This window comes from Syngnathus leptorhynchus, chromosome 1 (genome assembly GCF_054491065.1).
Source record: "Syngnathus leptorhynchus isolate UIUO chromosome 1, UIUO_Slep, whole genome shotgun sequence".
In the NCBI taxonomy this organism is placed as follows: Eukaryota; Metazoa; Chordata; class Actinopteri; order Syngnathiformes; family Syngnathidae; genus Syngnathus; species Syngnathus leptorhynchus.
The window spans coordinates 973,399-985,952 of record NC_141195.1 but is presented as its reverse complement, the minus strand read 5'-3'; the positions used below and the strand labels follow the sequence as shown (position 1 = coordinate 985,952).

Below are 12,554 nucleotides of genomic sequence, written 5' to 3'. Positions count from 1 at the left end.
TGGTACCAATATTGTATCGCGAATTTTAGGCAAAAATGACCATCATATACCATTATTCCCAGATACCAATATCTCTGAGGGGCAGTGGGCGATGGGGAATTTTCTTTTCTTTTTTTGTTTTTTAACACAAAAACGCTCTCGCTCGATCACACGGCAGTTTGCTGCTGTTGTTGCACAAAATGCAGAGGCCCGTCTAGAGCGTGAATAAGCCAGTTACATCTTTCTCATACAGAAAAAAATTTGTTAAATGAAAAGCCAAGTCTGGACGTCTTGGGCGTAAATCAGCCAGTTACATCTCTCTCATACAAAAGAATTTAATTAAATAAATATCCAAGTCTGGACGATGTGTGCACATTCAGAACGCCTCAGAATCACATACATATAGTACAGCAGACAATTGGATCAGCTCCTAAAAGCAGAGTCACTCAGTTTTTCTTATTGCATGTGTTAACTATACATAATGCCTGGATACTGCAGGAGTGATTTGGTGTTTTTTCACTTTAAATTGGTGTCACTGAAAAAGTTACAAGCTTAAACTCTTAAAAGTTCAACGAAAATAATTACCGTATTTTTCGGACTATAAGTCACGTGTTTTTTTTCATAGTTTGGGTGGGGAAGGGGACTCATGTGAAATTATTCACAAATTTTTACTTGATCATGAACACATTACTTACTTATTAGAATAGTTGATCACTTCACGTGTTATTTTCACTTTAAACCGCAATGAGGGCGCACTATGGCTGTGGAAACTCCTGGGAGTTTAAGATCAGGGGATGTTTGAGAATATTTGTCAATTTTTGCACATCCTGAGTGTTGTTAGTCACCTAAAGATTGAACAGAGGCTGAGATGTACTGAAGTCAAATTCCTTGTTTGGCATGCTCAAACATGGCCAATAAAAATTCTTGAATCTTAAATAATTGGAGCCTCACTGACAATGAGTTCTATTCACTGACTTCCGGAGTGAGATTTAATGATTTGGAGTGACACAGATGGTTTGATAAACTTGTTGTTTATGTTATAGTTATTTGACATATAGTTTTAGAGTAGCAACATGTATGTTGTTAGACTTCAGTAGTTACCGATTGTTTAGAAAGGCCGTGAAAGCAGCAGTTGGGGGGGACGAGAAGAGCAATCCAGGGCGCTTGCTTGGAGCACACACGCTGAGCTCTTCTTTTGTGAAATAAAGAGCCAGTTACCAAACCCACATCTTGCCTGGTACTTTGGTAACACTACGATATAGTTATATACGTAGATCTGTGGAATAATTGGAGCTCTATGTAGAGCAAATAAATCAAGGAATAATTTTTCCTAAATGTTGACAAAATTACATTTGAGCAGTGGTTCTTAACCTGGGTTCGATCGAACTCTCGCGGTTCCGCGAGTCGGTCTCAGGGGTTCGGCAGAGCCTCCACTGCTGAGAACACATCTGATTTATCGTGTAAATTAGTGCTGACGCATATCTGAACTGGTCTCACAACGGGAGCAGCGGATGTCACACTGATTTGCAGGTATTTAAATTGTTGTGAGTAAAAAATATCTATGTCTTGAATTAGAATTTTTTTTTTTTTTCCCCACGAGAGAGGGGTTCGGTGCATGCGCATATGTAACTAGTGGGGTTTGGTACCTCCAACAAGGTTAAGAAAAATGTTCAGTTATCTGCCTGTTTTTCAGGACACATCTGTGAGCAAGCAATTACAAATTTCACTCAATTTTGTTTCGGCTAATTAACGTCCCCAACGTGAGGTGAGGCCTTCCGCTCATGACTTGGGAGCAAAGCTCCAATGTGATTTTGTGAAAGACTATCATGTTTCATGCAATCGATCCATACATGAATTGAGAAGTGCTTGTCACAATTACTCCAAAGTTACTATTTTAAGAACAGCGAACTGCGCATGCACCGCGGCCACAGCGTGGTCAGACAAATACTAGAGCCGCACGGGTAGTGAACAGCTGGAGCGCAAAGGACAAACTGGCTATTTTTTATCAGAAATAACATTAACGGACCTATCATGGTTACAACAAAACACTGCTACTTTGGTGTCTGCCGTAGCGATTTGCGATATGCTGACCAGGATCATATAAGGGGAGTTTTCTTCATCTTTTCCAAAGCCGAGGAGAAATGCCTTTGCTGTTTAGAACAGTAGTTCTTAACCTGGGTTCGATCGAACCCTTGGGGTTCGGTGAGTCGGTCTCAGGGGTTCGGCAGAGCCTCCATCACGGGGGTCTGAACACACCTGGTTTATTGTGTAAATTCATGATAACGCATATCTGAACTGGTCTCGCAAAGGCAACAGCAGAAGTCGCACTGATTTGCAGGTATGTAATTTGATTTGCGTTCATGCATTGTGTCGGTTTTGTACTTTGAACAAGGTGATGTTCAAGCACGGCTCATTTTGTGCACTAGTAAAAAAACAATGTCTTGTGTTTGAAAAAAATGTGTTGATTTTTCACTAAAGAGGGGTTCGGTGAATGCGCATATGTAACTGGTGGGGTTTGGTACCTCCAACAAGGTTAAGAACCACTGCATTAGAGATTTTTTAAGCAATTCAACTATGCTTAGACAAGAAAATGAAGTATGCTGCTATACACAATGTAAATTTTAGAAATAAAAGTTGATTCTATTTTTAAAAAAGAAAACCGAATGTCCATTCATTTTACTGTCATATTTTTATTGTTTAATAAAGCCCTTGTTTCACTTCTTTGTGATTATTCTGTGGTAGAAAAAAAAGGTAATTTTAGTCGTGTAGAAGAAAATTGTGTTGAGAGACAGCTGAGTGTGTTCACCACAAGTGTGTGTGTGTTTGTGTGTTGTGTCCAGCAAAGTGGTGTGAATGTCATGTGAGGTGCTCTGATTGCTCTTATTAGCAACACCACTTCTTCAAATCACCTGTAGAGGCAGCAAAATCAACATTAAGTCACCCCCATCCCCCAGTTGACAGAAACACCACCCCACTTGGCTGCAATCCTGCTTCCAAGGGACAACAGAACCATCAGAGGAGGCGGGGCGCCAGTTAGGATAATCCTGCCAGACAAGCATGGACGAATACGCTTCAAATGTCCGACACGGGTCAGTTGCCAGGAGGAATGTGAAGAAGAGAGGGGAAGCTCATTGGCCTTCAACATTGACTTGTTATGACTAAGCACAAGCCTTCATTCATCTTTCTAAATGCCAAATACACTCGTGATATCTACAATAACACAATAAGTCAATTAATGTTAACATGCTATGATGCTAAGATGTCATTAGACAGTACTCGAGAAGTTCATTTTCTATGCCAATTTCTTCAGTCCAGTTCAGTTCTCATATTTTTTTGTGAACTTGTTCATTTCATAGTTCATTCTTCTCTTTCTAAAGTCGGAGGAGCCCTGGAGAAGACAATGAACCCGCTCGTTAATCCATCGACCAGCTCGAGGTTAAGGCAAATCTTGTGCGAGTTACCATGGCACGTTGTCAGACCGCGATGGTAAACACTTAACTAGCTTTTGCCACCGAGTGCAGGAATTTGCATGCAAATAAACTAGGGGTGGAATGGCTTTTCAAACCGAATCAAACGGTTTGGTTCGACTGTATAAATTCCGTTCGTGTGGATTTATTAATGAGGCGCAGCAGTCAAATAACACTAATAGGCAGGTAGCACTTTTCATTTCATAGCTTGTCACGCCAAACAGTCAAGTCAACCACTCTAGGGTGTTCTGATTCACATTCAGCAAGTCAGCATTGTTCAGGCTGCATGATAAGGGGCACGCTCGGAGGATATGCTCGATAGTCTGAGCGCCCTGTCCTTTTCAGAGGCACCAGACCTGGAAGTCAGCGGTGGGCACAATGGGTCCGCCCTGCTTGCCAAATTTCCTCTCCCGACTCTCCTGCACCGACATGAGCAGGTGGTACGCTGATATGTTCTCAAAGCTTCTGGATGGCGTTGACGTAGGCGGCCATCCGCAGGTCCGGGCCTAGGTTGTCATAATTTGCCTGGCGGACCTCTCCATGGTGTAGGCCAAGCCAAAGTGCCACACTCAGACGACTGATCTGTCCCCACGCCCCCTTATCCTTTTACCACCCACAAGATCGCAATGGGTTGGACTGTTTTGGCGTGTAATGCTAGCCGATTTGTGTGTTCAAGATCTCTGGTGCATCAAGACATTACAATGTGAAATCATTATACATTTATATAAACGCGTGAGTTCTTTGTGCTGCACGTAGAATTATTTCATAACTTGGGCTTTTATTTAGATTATTGCTTTGTTTAATCAATTTAAACATTTTACTTTTGTAATCAGCAAACAACAATAATAATACTGAAATGATGCATAGGCTGATCCTTTATGTTTTGTCCTTCTATTATAAGTTCATTCTGTCACAAGCCTGATTCCATAATGCATCAGTTGCTATGCAGCTGCGTTTCCTTTATATGCTTTGTCTTGTTATTTGATTTGTTTTTATGCCAGTTGTGTCATTTTATTTTGTTGTATGTATTTGCCACACTTCAAAGATCGGTCAGTGAAAATATTGTCTGACATTAACTGGTTCTTGGACCTAAAAATGTTGGGGACTGCTGTCTTACAGTATATTAGTTTGCATTACTCTGTGAGAAGTTGTCAGGGTGTCGAGCTTTCTTCCAGGTAGAATGTCTAGTTTTCTTGAGTGCCCAGCTCTGCTTTCGGTTGATACTTGATAAAGACTTTTACTTTTCAACTTTTGTGTCATGTCTGCTTCTGGGTCTGTACGTGACAACTTAAAGTCACGTTTTTTTTAGAAACAAAACAAATAGGTAAATGTTTAGATATGACACATTAAATTACTGGGTAACACAAATGCACATATATAACAAGGATTAACGTCCCTATAACTTTATAAATTAAATGTATTGTGCCACGCAATACATTCTTAGTTATATAAGTTTAAGTTTTGCCGTTTTTCAATGCTTTACCCTTCCACGCGTGACCCAGCTTGCTAGCAAACAGCTAGCATAGCGTACACCAGCCTAAGCTCATCCAACCGCTATTAGCTTCCCCAATGGTGCCATACTGGGACCAGTCATCAGGGCTTGTATAGCATAATGCCCATCAAACATAGCAGTAACCAGAACAGCTTGCTGTAAAGGGCAAATAAAAAAAGCTAGCGCCCAAGGCCACACTTCTCAACACCATTATATCGCACTACCCGGGTTGAGGTTTTTGTTCAACACCAAGAAGAGCAGAGAACAATCAATCTCCCAGCTTGTTCTGAAAAATTTATTTGCCGTCCTGGTGAATTATTTTCCTGCTGCCACTACCATGCTCTCATTATCGGAGAAGTTTGCCGCTGGATCTAACCTGGGGCCCGTGGTCTCAGGTGCACTTAGGGATACCACACCACCCGCGGAAATGGACCCTACAGGAAATGCCAGAGTGGGTAGGTCCACCAGTGGTGCAATCGCCCACTCACCCTTAAGGCTGCTCACCCACCTCACCGCCTCTGACAATGTCATCTCCAGCTGCTAACCAGCCTTGACAATACGGTTTTGAATGACGGCATCATTGTTGGGGATAGCATTCTCAGACACATTCATTACAAACATGCTATCACTCGCTGCTATCCTAGAGTCAAGGTTATGGACATAGTGAACATCCTGTCTGGCATTCTTGATTCTCTTTCACCATCCATATACTGGCTCATTGTCCACGTGGGGACAAAATACAGTCGGCGCAAACTAAGAAAGACTTCCACACCCTCTTCGCCGAGCTTAAAACTTGCCAAAAATCGTCAGTGTGGATAGGCAGCCTTATACCAATGCTATCCCACTTCATCGAGAGTTTCAGCCTTCCTACATTGCTCCCGCACATCTGCGTCCATCTTGAGTTTACTTTTATGGACAATTTTACCATATTCTGAAATCATCGTTCCTTTTACCTGCCGAACAGTGTTCATGTTACTTGAATCACATTACTTTCCTTTCACAAATTTTTATTATTTTCATTCGGAAGAAGCGGAAGAAGATGGATGGATGGATGGATGGATGGATGGATGGATGGATGGATGGATGGATGGATGGATGGATGGATGGATGGATGGATGGATGGATGGATGGATGGATGGATGGATGGATGGATGGATGGATGGATGGCAATAGGAAAATGCTACACCTTTGAAACCATTTGAAATTCCGTTCTGATTTGCCCTGTGAGTGTATTCACACCATTTGGCAATTTGGTTGAATTTTAATTGGAATACAAAGCCCTATGTAAACCTGAATGGCGATTATCTTTGTGTTTAACTCATATCGGAGATTTGAAAACAGTTGCTTTTAGTACTAGGGAATCTGTGAGGCGGACGTGCTAACCACCCGTTTTTGATAATCAATTAACTTAATTATTATTAAATTAATTTTGAAAAACGAGAATCAATTATTTAAAAAAACAATTGATAGTTGTGGCTCTAAATTTTTTAATTTTACACCACAGTCATGTGCTCGGTATCGGTATTAATCAACACTCACAGAGGATCGGAATTGGTTTCGGCAGCATTGTAAAAACGTACTAAATGCATTTGTCAAATTGTCTTAAATGTACATTTAACATTTTTGCCTTAATTTTGAAACATAATATGAATAATGATAATCATAAAAATAATAACATCTCACATTCCAAAAACATTTATGGTAGGCTGATTGACCACAACAAGTTGCCCGTAGGTGTTGGTGGAAAAAGTAACGTAATTTTCGGACGATAAGTTGCGGGTGGGGGGGCGCGACTTACACTGAGGAGCGAAAAATGAACCGCGATGAAGCAAGGAATTGCTGTAATTTGAATTTCAAGTGACGTCAGTGGCGCGGCAGTTGTTTACATAAAAGGCAAAGGATTCGATCATGGGATGACGAAGGGCCCCACGTACTACTGGCATCATTAGCGGCTTTTTTTGTAAGTGACACGGAGGACGAAGAGTTTGAAGGATTTAATGATATGGAGTGACACAGAAGGTTTGAAAAACTATTATGGCTTTTACGCATACCCGGTCCTTCTCGACGGGAGCTCTCTTTCACCTCCGTGGATGGAAGTCGGGGGCCGGCGCTCGGCCGGGTGGTTGTCCGGGGACGGTGGATGGGGCTCGGACATGGCTTTTACGTACGCCCGGTCATACTCTACAGAGATTTCTTTCACCTCCGTGGATGGAAGTCGGGGGCCGGCCCTCGGCCGGGTGGCTGTCCGGGGACAGTGGATGCTTTTACGCACGCCCGGTCCTATTCTATGGAGCTCTCTTCCACCTCCATGGCTGAAAGTTCAATCGTTGTTGGCTTGTTGAACTCTTGTTTTGATAAATAAAGAGCTGTTTACCAAACCCACGTTTTTGCTTGTACTTTGTTAACGCTACAATATAGTTCTATACTAGATCTGTGGAATAACGACGAGGCTGACGTCAGGGCGCACGCGCGGGTTTGTTGACAAAGGACGAGGAATTTGATCGATGGATTTAATGATTTGGAGTGACACAGATGGTTTGATAATATTGTTTTAATATGATAGTTATTTGAAATGTACTTTATATATTGTTATATGGGTCTGTGGAATAATTAGAAATGCAAATCACAACGAGTCCGACGGCGCGCGTACGCGGCATTGTTTACATAAAGGACGATTGATTGATTTAATGAATTGGAGTGACACAGATGGTTTTATAAACGTGTAATTCATGTAATAGTTATTAGAATAACTCTGAATATTACGTCAGGCCCGTTCTCAGCTCTTCGTTTGTGTTTATGTCACGTTAGCATACCTATTGTTTAGCCTGCTGTTGCTCGTTCATGTCTGTTCTTGGTGTTGGATTTTGACAAATAAATATGCCCCAAAAGTGCGACTTATACTCCGGAACGACTTATAGTCCGCACAGATCTAGTATATAACTATATTGGAGCGTTAATAAAGTACCAGGAAAGACGTGGGTTTATATAACAACAATATTATCAAACCATCTGTGTCACTCCAAATCATTAAATCCATCGATCAAATTCCTCGTTCTTTATGTCAACAACGCCGCGCGTGCGCTGCAGAGATCTAGTATATAACTATATTGTAGCGTTAACAAAGTACCAGGAAAGACGTGGGTTTGGTAAACGGCTCTTTATTTAACAAAACAAGAGTTCAACGAGGCAACAACTACTCAACTTCCAGCCACGGAGATGGAAGAGAGCTCCATAGAATAGGAGCTTGCGTGCGTGCGTAAAAGCCATGTCCGAGCCCCATTCATCGTCCCCGGACAACCACCCGGCCGAGCGCCGGCCCCCGACTTCCATCCACGGAGGTGAAAGAGAGCTCCCGTCAAGAAGGACTGGGCGAGCGTAAAAGCCATAATAGTTTTTCAAACCTTCTGTGTCACTCCAAATCATTAAATCCTTCAAACTCTTCATCAACCGTGTCACATACAAACAAAGCCGCTAATGATGCCGGTAGTACGTGGGGCCCCTCGTCATCTTTGTCATCCCGTGGTCGAATCCTTTGCCCTTTATGTAAACAACCGCCGTGCAGCACGGGTGACGTCACTTGCAGATCAAATGACAGTAATCCCTTGCTACATCGCGGTTTGTTTATCGCGGTTTCACTACATCGCGGATTTTTGAATTTTGAAAATTTGTGAAAAAAATCACATTTAAGTCGCTCCTGAGTATAAGTCGCCATTTACTTGTCGTTTTTTTTGACAATCTGTACTCAAAAATAATGTAGTAGCTAGCTAATGATCCTACTTACTGTATGCAACCCTCTTACCAGATAATTTTATTAAATGAAAATAAACCTAAATTACTTTCTCAGCTCAAACGTTTTCAAGTCAACTTCAAGAGTTTATGCAATCACATAAAAAATGTGTTAGGATAAATGTTGTGCATTCCTGAAATTGGTCAAGTGAAACGTGACATTCATGAAAAGTTGGATGAGACATTTTGAAACTTAAATTCAATCACGTGAAATAAATTGGTTATTCAGAGACAATGTTACTTTATTTACTGAATGGAAAATGAATTATATTTCAGAAATCAGTACTTTTCAGGTTTCTCATTATTGATAACAGGATTGCACTAAGTATTGTAAAACCCAATAAATCAAGTAGTATAAATTGTACAGTTGATCTACATATAAGGTGAGCTAATCAAGCCTGTTTATTACCGACTATTGATGAATCTGAAAAGAGAAAGATTATGGGTGGCGGAGCTCATGGTAAAGTGGTTGTCTCCCAACTCAGGTTGTCGGTTCAATCCTCAACCCTGGTGACCATGTTGAGCAAGACACTGAACCTTAATTTGCTCCCCGTGGGCCTGGCAGCAACTTGCATGGCAACAGCCTCATACTGGTGTATGAATATGTGTGTGAAAGGGTGAATGTGAGGCATTGTAAAGCATTTTCTGTTGATCCCTTTTGGAGCTAAGTCTGGAAGGAGCTAACGGATGTGAGAACGTACTTTTAAGTACTTAAGTAACTGTTTAAGTACTTTTTTCTTTTTCACTTTATTGTGTAGATAAAGCAGTTCATTTGAAAAAAAAATTAAAGCCTCTAATTCTTGAATGATCCGTTTACATACAGTAATACTTTTGTGTTTCGTTCTTGAGCACAACTTTATCACACCCTGCGCTAGGACTGGGCTGCATAGGACTAGTACTGCATTATAGAACTGCAATACAGTAGAGGTGGAGAGAACAATACCCACACTCTAAGAGCCACACAACAGACCCGCTTGGTGGGTCGAATACTGTTAAGTAAATGTTGTTTCCAAACAAAAAACGGTGAATCGGTGTTAGTCGCCGGCACACGGGAGTCGCGTCATCTATTCCTTCAGTAGGGCTCACCTGGATGGTCTGTCCAGGGTCTCCCGACACCGGTCCACCGACCAGCTTGCAGTAGAGGTCGGGCACGCTCTTTCCAGCCTCGTCTTCCCCGCAGGTGGCAGTAGCAGTGATTTTGGTGCCCTCCGCCAGGTTGAAGTACGGCGGGTGCAGGCTGAAGCCATTTACGCCACCGTCACTTGCGACCTCTTGTGCGGACACCGGAAGCGAGACCACTAGCACTAGGGCCGAAACTAACGGCAGTAAAGCAAGGCGCGTGAGAGGCGCCATCGCCGACACCACCTGTGGTAAAAAAAAAAAAAAAAAGTTAAAAAAAGTTTTAAAAAAAAAGTTGTGAGCTAAGCGAAGCGCTCAACTTGTTCGTATCGGAAAGTCAATGGGTCGAGCGAGGAAAAAGCTAAAAATGTACACGCGTCTAAGCCGCCAGTGTGCTCCTGCGCGTTACTAAGCGGCAGATGTGAATGTGCGTTTGCTCTGTCCGTGACTAATAAGGGTCGCGAGCACGTCCAAGTGGGCCTCCTACTTGGTCACGTTACCTGCATGCTCGTGCACGCGCAAAGAGGGAGGGGGGGTACTGTATGTGGAGGTCACGTGACCACGGAAAATCAAATTCAATGATGTTAGGAGGCAATGTAAACCGTTGATGGGGCCATCATTTTTCGTCATCGCAAATCGGAGGACTATCTAAGAAAGTCACAATTACAGACCTAACCCTAAATCTTTAGGCCTATAAACAATAATAATCGCTTAAATACACACAACCCGCCGACACGGTGATCGTCCGGTAGCACGTCCGCCACACAGGTCTTCGTTGTTCGATGACTTTTCATCTATCTACAAGTCCGCCAACTTGCACGCTTTTAAATTGTATTTTAATTTTATTGTGCTACACAATCGCTGATAGTACGTAGCTTATATTTGATCATGACAGTTATTGGTTAAGCCCTCTCGAGGTCATACATGTTAAATAATATGCACATTTCCAGCGAGTTAAAAGCCACTGTCGTAGCGTTATAGGTTTTCCAATATTTTAATCAATTCTGTATCATTAAGTGTCACTTTCACGCATCACGCAAGGTGGAGAAGAAGGCTAAAATGATCATTCAAGTCATTTCAGACAAAACAGTTTCTTTCCACAGGCTATCACTGCACTGAACTCAAAATAACTCATAACAAATTCCATTGCTGCCACTCCACACAACACATGGCATTGCACTGTTATGCATACAAATTGCACATAAATTATTCATCTGCTCTGCATTTCAAGTGACTGTACTGTATACAGTGTTATATGTTCTGTTTTATTTGTTTTGTTGTTTTATTTTATTGTTGCTCAGTTTTTGCTTGTTTTTTTTAATTGGAGTTGCTCCTCAATTTCATTGTATCTCACTGTTGAGTGACAATAAAGGCTTCTTATCTTATTTACGCTATTTTCTCAATACCCTTTGTCTCTTTTATACGACATGGGTTTGTTGAACAGTGGTGCCAGTGGAGGTTGCACACGCTTTTGCCATAAAGAGTGACATCATGGTGAAATGTCCTTTTATGCGCAGTGGACGCACAGTTAATTTCAATGAAAGCTAAACTAACCTAACTAGGCAATTTGCTATACTCTTAACTTTTGGTTTTTGATTCAGAACATGAAGCAAAGGAGTTCAGGATGCCCTGGAGGTCTTCTGCAGAGTGTGCTGCAATGGCATTATCGTCTGCATACTGGAGCTCCACGACCGTGGTGGTTCTGATCTTGGTTTTGGCTTTGAACCTGTTAAGATTGAAGAGCCTGCCATCAGTTCTGTACCAAATTGGGATTCCGTGTGGTAGTTCTTCGTCAATGAGATGGAGTATGGTGGCAATGAAGATAGAGAACAGGGTGGGTGCAATGATGCATCCCTGTTTGACCCGTCTCTACTGTGAAAGGCTCAGTCAAGGAGCTGTTGTTGAGCACTGTGGCTGCCATTTCGTCATGTAATAATCGCAGTATTCTGACGTATTTATCTGGGCAACCATACCTCAGAAGGATGCTCCAGAGGGCCTGGCGATCCACCGTGTCAAAGGCCTTTGTCTGGTATATAAAAGCCATGAACAAAGACTGTTTATTTATTTATTTATTTATTTATTTATTTAATGCTCACGACATTTCTCCTGGAGTTGCCGCGCTGTAAAAATCATGTCTGCAGTGCCTCTAGATGGTCGAAAACCGCACTGCGATTCTGGGAGAACTTCCTCAGACAGTTGCAGTAGGCGATTGGCAAGAACACGAGCAAGTACTTTGCCAACTGTTGAAAGGAGCGAGAGGCCCCTATAGTTCCCACAATCCGCTTTGTCCCCTTTCTTGAAAATGGTCACTATCAGAGCGTCCCTGTGCTCCGAGGGGAGTACTTTTTCCCAGACCTTCAGAAAGAGGAAATGGAGGTGGCACTGGAGCTCTGGTCCACCTTCCTTTAGGACCACAGCTGGGATCCCATCTGGCCCAGAGGCCTTGTTGTTCTTCAGGATCCTGATGGCATCTTGGACCTCTGCTAAAGTGGGAGGTTCACCCATGTCTTCCCTGATGGGACTCTGAGGGATGTGACTGAGGAAATCTGACTGAGTTGTGCTGTCACGGTTGAGGAGTTCCTGAAAGTGCTCTCTCCACTGGTTGTTTATGGACTCATTGTCCTTCAACAGCTCCTGCCCGTCTTTAGAGCGTAGGGGTTTTGGGCCGCGATGGCTTGGCCCGTAGACAGCCTTAGTAGCGCTGAAAAAGC

General features: G+C 42.5%; 1 protein-coding gene across 5 annotated transcripts in view; it reads right to left on the bottom strand.

Moving 5' to 3' along the window:
* Positions 1-10,281, bottom strand: part of lama5 (laminin, alpha 5) — a 237,792-nt gene extending 227,511 nt beyond the window's left edge. For 2 of the 5 annotated variants that reach the window (XM_085923231.1, XM_085923184.1), the window contains exon 1: positions 9,811-10,277. In XM_085923231.1, coding sequence (XP_085779357.1) covers positions 9,811-10,077 — 267 coding nt within the window. In that variant the 5' untranslated portion in view covers positions 10,078-10,277. Of the gene's footprint in view, positions 1-9,810 lie in introns of all 5 variants that reach the window. The other 3 variants (XM_085923196.1, XM_085923214.1, XM_085923205.1) reach the window with 3 other exon arrangements.
* Between the last annotated feature and the right edge of the window lie 2,273 nt (positions 10,282-12,554).